At 32.9% G+C, this 3,378-nt stretch overlaps 1 protein-coding gene across 1 annotated transcript in view; it reads left to right on the top strand.

Annotated features, from left to right (window-relative positions):
* LOC112161231 (thrombospondin type-1 domain-containing protein 4) overlaps positions 1 to 3,378 on the top strand; it is a 47,303-nt gene that overhangs the window by 38,461 nt on the left and 5,464 nt on the right. Inside the window, exons 13-14 of the mRNA XM_024296286.2 lie at positions 1,507 to 1,711; positions 1,779 to 1,952. Coding sequence (XP_024152054.1) covers positions 1,507 to 1,711; positions 1,779 to 1,952 — 379 coding nt within the window. The remainder of the gene's footprint in view (positions 1 to 1,506; positions 1,712 to 1,778; positions 1,953 to 3,378) is intronic.

Below are 3,378 nucleotides of genomic sequence, written 5' to 3'. Positions count from 1 at the left end.
TGCTGATTCATCCTAAAAACAGAACATAGTAAAAACTAAACTGTTGGCATAAATAGCTTAATGTTTTAGTCATAAAAATTAGAAAAATATGTTCAGTTTGTCCACTTCTATTAAAAATCCAGATTTTTTTTTTTTATTAATTTATTATTTATTTATTTTTTATTCTTAAAAAACAACAAAAAAAATCCCTCCTTAAATGTAATGTATATTTCTCTTTTTTATTGACTAGAGATTTCTGTTTTGTTGGAAGAATCATTTAAAAAAATCTGCTGGAGATTAACAAAAATGGTTTTGCATAAACTTAAACAAGTAATGTATGAAAAATGACAAACTGTAAAGTTATTTTGAAAGTATTTTAATGTATACAGTTAAATAGTGTATTTTATTTCTCAATTTTGCTCTGTAAATCCTTCAAAGATTTGTCAGATCTGGCGTCTGATCCACAGATCTTCTTTATCAACTGTCCTTTAAAGTGTTCAGATTGTGGTTCCATAATGTCATGCATTAATGCAGTCTGTGAAAACAGTCAGACTCTTGTTTCTATGAACTGATCTGAAGGCTTGTTTCTGAAAACACTATAATGGATCCTCTTTATTGTTGCTCCACAGATGACTGTGCTCTCTGTTCTGCAATTTTGACTCATTCCCATCGTACTAATCGTTTCTAGATTCGTATTAGCTTGTTTTTATTGAGAGTATGTTTTTGTGTGTTTTAATGCTGAAGAAAGTTTTCTTAAAAAAAAAAAAAAAATCTGTTGATGACAGTTTTCTGATGTTTTAGAGATCACAAATCCGTAGTTTAAACCCTTTCCCTTTTATAAACTGTTCACTTAAGGGTGTATTTAAAATGTTTTGTCTATTTTTTGACTACAAAAAGAAAGATTTAAACCTGTATGTATTTTTTTTTATTGAAAAAGGACATTTCTGTTCTTCAAAAAGTGTCAGATTTTGACCCAAATACAGGACTTCACAGTTTAAAAACCTAAATCCATCCATGCAAGAATATTGGTCCAAAAAAAAACACAATGGTGTGTGGAAAAATATCTGAGCTATACAAACAGAGAATGCAAAGAAAACAGTTTAGTCGATGGCGCAGGTGAGGGGACTGACACTGAGGACCCAACAAAGCAAAATGAGGACATCTAGAGAAAAGAACAGGCAACAACACAACTCCGAAAGACTGACTGGTGTAAAATAAAACAGAACTGACTGAAAGAAAGTGCTGATTAATCACAAAAAGAGCTGAAGCATTAACACAATAAGAACAAAATTAAAACGTAAAAGAAAAAAAAAAATTCAAAAGGGAGAGATGATTTTTGAATTAACTGTTCAATTTTAGAAATATCTTGTGTAAACTGTTCTTTAGAGGAAAAGAAAATTATTCAAACAATCATGGGGAAGTAGAGCTTTTAGCATCAAATAAAAAAAAGTAAAAATTTAAATAATTACATTTCTTTTTCTTTGTTAAAAACATAACATGCCCGGCTTTGTGTTTTTCCTCACAAAGCTGGGACATCGGGGAATGGTCGGAGTGCAGCAAGACTTGCGGGCTAGGTATGCAGCACCGGCAGGTTCTGTGTCGGCAGGTTTACGCCAACCGCACCCTCAACGTCCACACCAGTCACTGCCGACACCTGGAGCGACCCGAAACCGCCTCTTCCTGCCAGCTGAAGATCTGCAGCGAGTGGCAGATCCGCACCGAGTGGACTTCTGTGAGCGTCTCCCAGCTTAAAGACGACACCTGCCCGCTCAGTTAGTTAGAACTTTCTGTCTCCACAGTGCTCCATGCCGTGTGGGTTGGGTCAGAGGTCACGAGAGGTGCGCTGCGTCAGCAACGTGGGCGATTTTGTTCCTGATGAGGAGTGCAACATGAATCTGCGGCCCATCGACATGGAAAACTGCGACATGGGAGCCTGTGCAAAGAGCTGGTTCTACACCGAGTGGGGCAACAAGGTACAACAAGTACTGTAGATTTAGAAACATTTAGTCTGAATCTGGAAATGAAATCATACGAGTTTGGATTTTTATCGCAGCAAGTTTTAGATAAAGAGAAAAAATACAGACAAAAAATATCTCTATATATTTTTTCTGTTGTGAAGTTAAAAATAAATCAATTCAAACTTTATTTATAATGCACTTTTCATGCATAGATAACACAAAGTGCTATACAAAATAATAAAAAAATCAGATTAAAAATCAAAAGCAAAAACAAGATCTTTACAAAAATATATAATTTGTCAAAAATACATTTGAAAATATGTTTATTTTAAGATTTTTTTAAGACATTCAAAAAATATTAAGACATTTTTATGGTTAATAATGGTTACATAGAGCAATAAGTTTATTTAGGAGGGATGTTATACTGATTTATGTACAATTAGGGTTTGGTGATATAGATTTTTTTACATCACTTTAGTTTTTTTCATATCAGGTGATAACTATATATATTACAATATAAACTGAATAATTATATCTGTCAAATTTGAACTCTGTTGCTCGTAAGAGGAAATACTGCCCAACTTTAAACTGGTCCGTGATTACACATAGGTGACTAGCTCGTTAGCATCATAGCATTAGCGTCTAACAGCATCACTGTCTCCAAATCAACACTTTTATCAATCTGTCTGTTGTTGCTGTACGTGAAGAAGCAAAAGTTTAAGACAAAGTTTAAACAAACTTTTACTCACCATGTTGCTACCAACATGTTTTTATGTTTTATTCTCCAAAGAGGACACAATGCCCACAACTGGCAAGTGTTAATTTTGAACTCTTCAAAATAAAAGTCTATCGCAATATTCATTTTTCTATTTAAAAAGCATTATTTCACAATAATAGTAGTTAATGTTTTATCGCCCAGCATTATCTACAATACATATTTGAAATATATTCAAATATACAAATGGAAGTTTCCGATAACTTAAACCAACTTAAACTGAGGAAATAAGTAAGAACATACAAGCGCTACTTTATGATGATCTTATTTAATGTGTAGATTTGACCAAATATTAAAATCTTTAGTTTTTACTATAATTGTAGATTTTTTCATGACGACAAAGGTCGGTTATTGCAACGGGTGTTTATTTGGAAGTTTGCTAAAATGAACGTTTTTGTGCTTTTACACTGTAAAAACTATCAAGGAAACAGCATGAAACATTTGAGCAACTGGGTAAAACAATTCAAAGAAACACAAGAAAAGAGTATCTCCGGAGTCCAAAGTTTTACATTTGCAGTTTGTTCCTCCTTTGAGAAGTCTTAATGTTAAATGCTGTAAACCTTGTGAGCAAGAGTCGTGTTTACTTGCAGCCAACGTCCAATTTCTGTCCAAATTAATTATATAATGAACCTAAAATATTATATTATACAAATATATAGATATTTT

Source organism: Oryzias melastigma, linkage group LG3 (genome assembly GCF_002922805.2).
Source record: "Oryzias melastigma strain HK-1 linkage group LG3, ASM292280v2, whole genome shotgun sequence".
NCBI classification, from domain to species: domain Eukaryota; kingdom Metazoa; phylum Chordata; class Actinopteri; order Beloniformes; family Adrianichthyidae; genus Oryzias; species Oryzias melastigma.
This window is presented reverse-complemented; position numbering and strand designations above follow the sequence as displayed.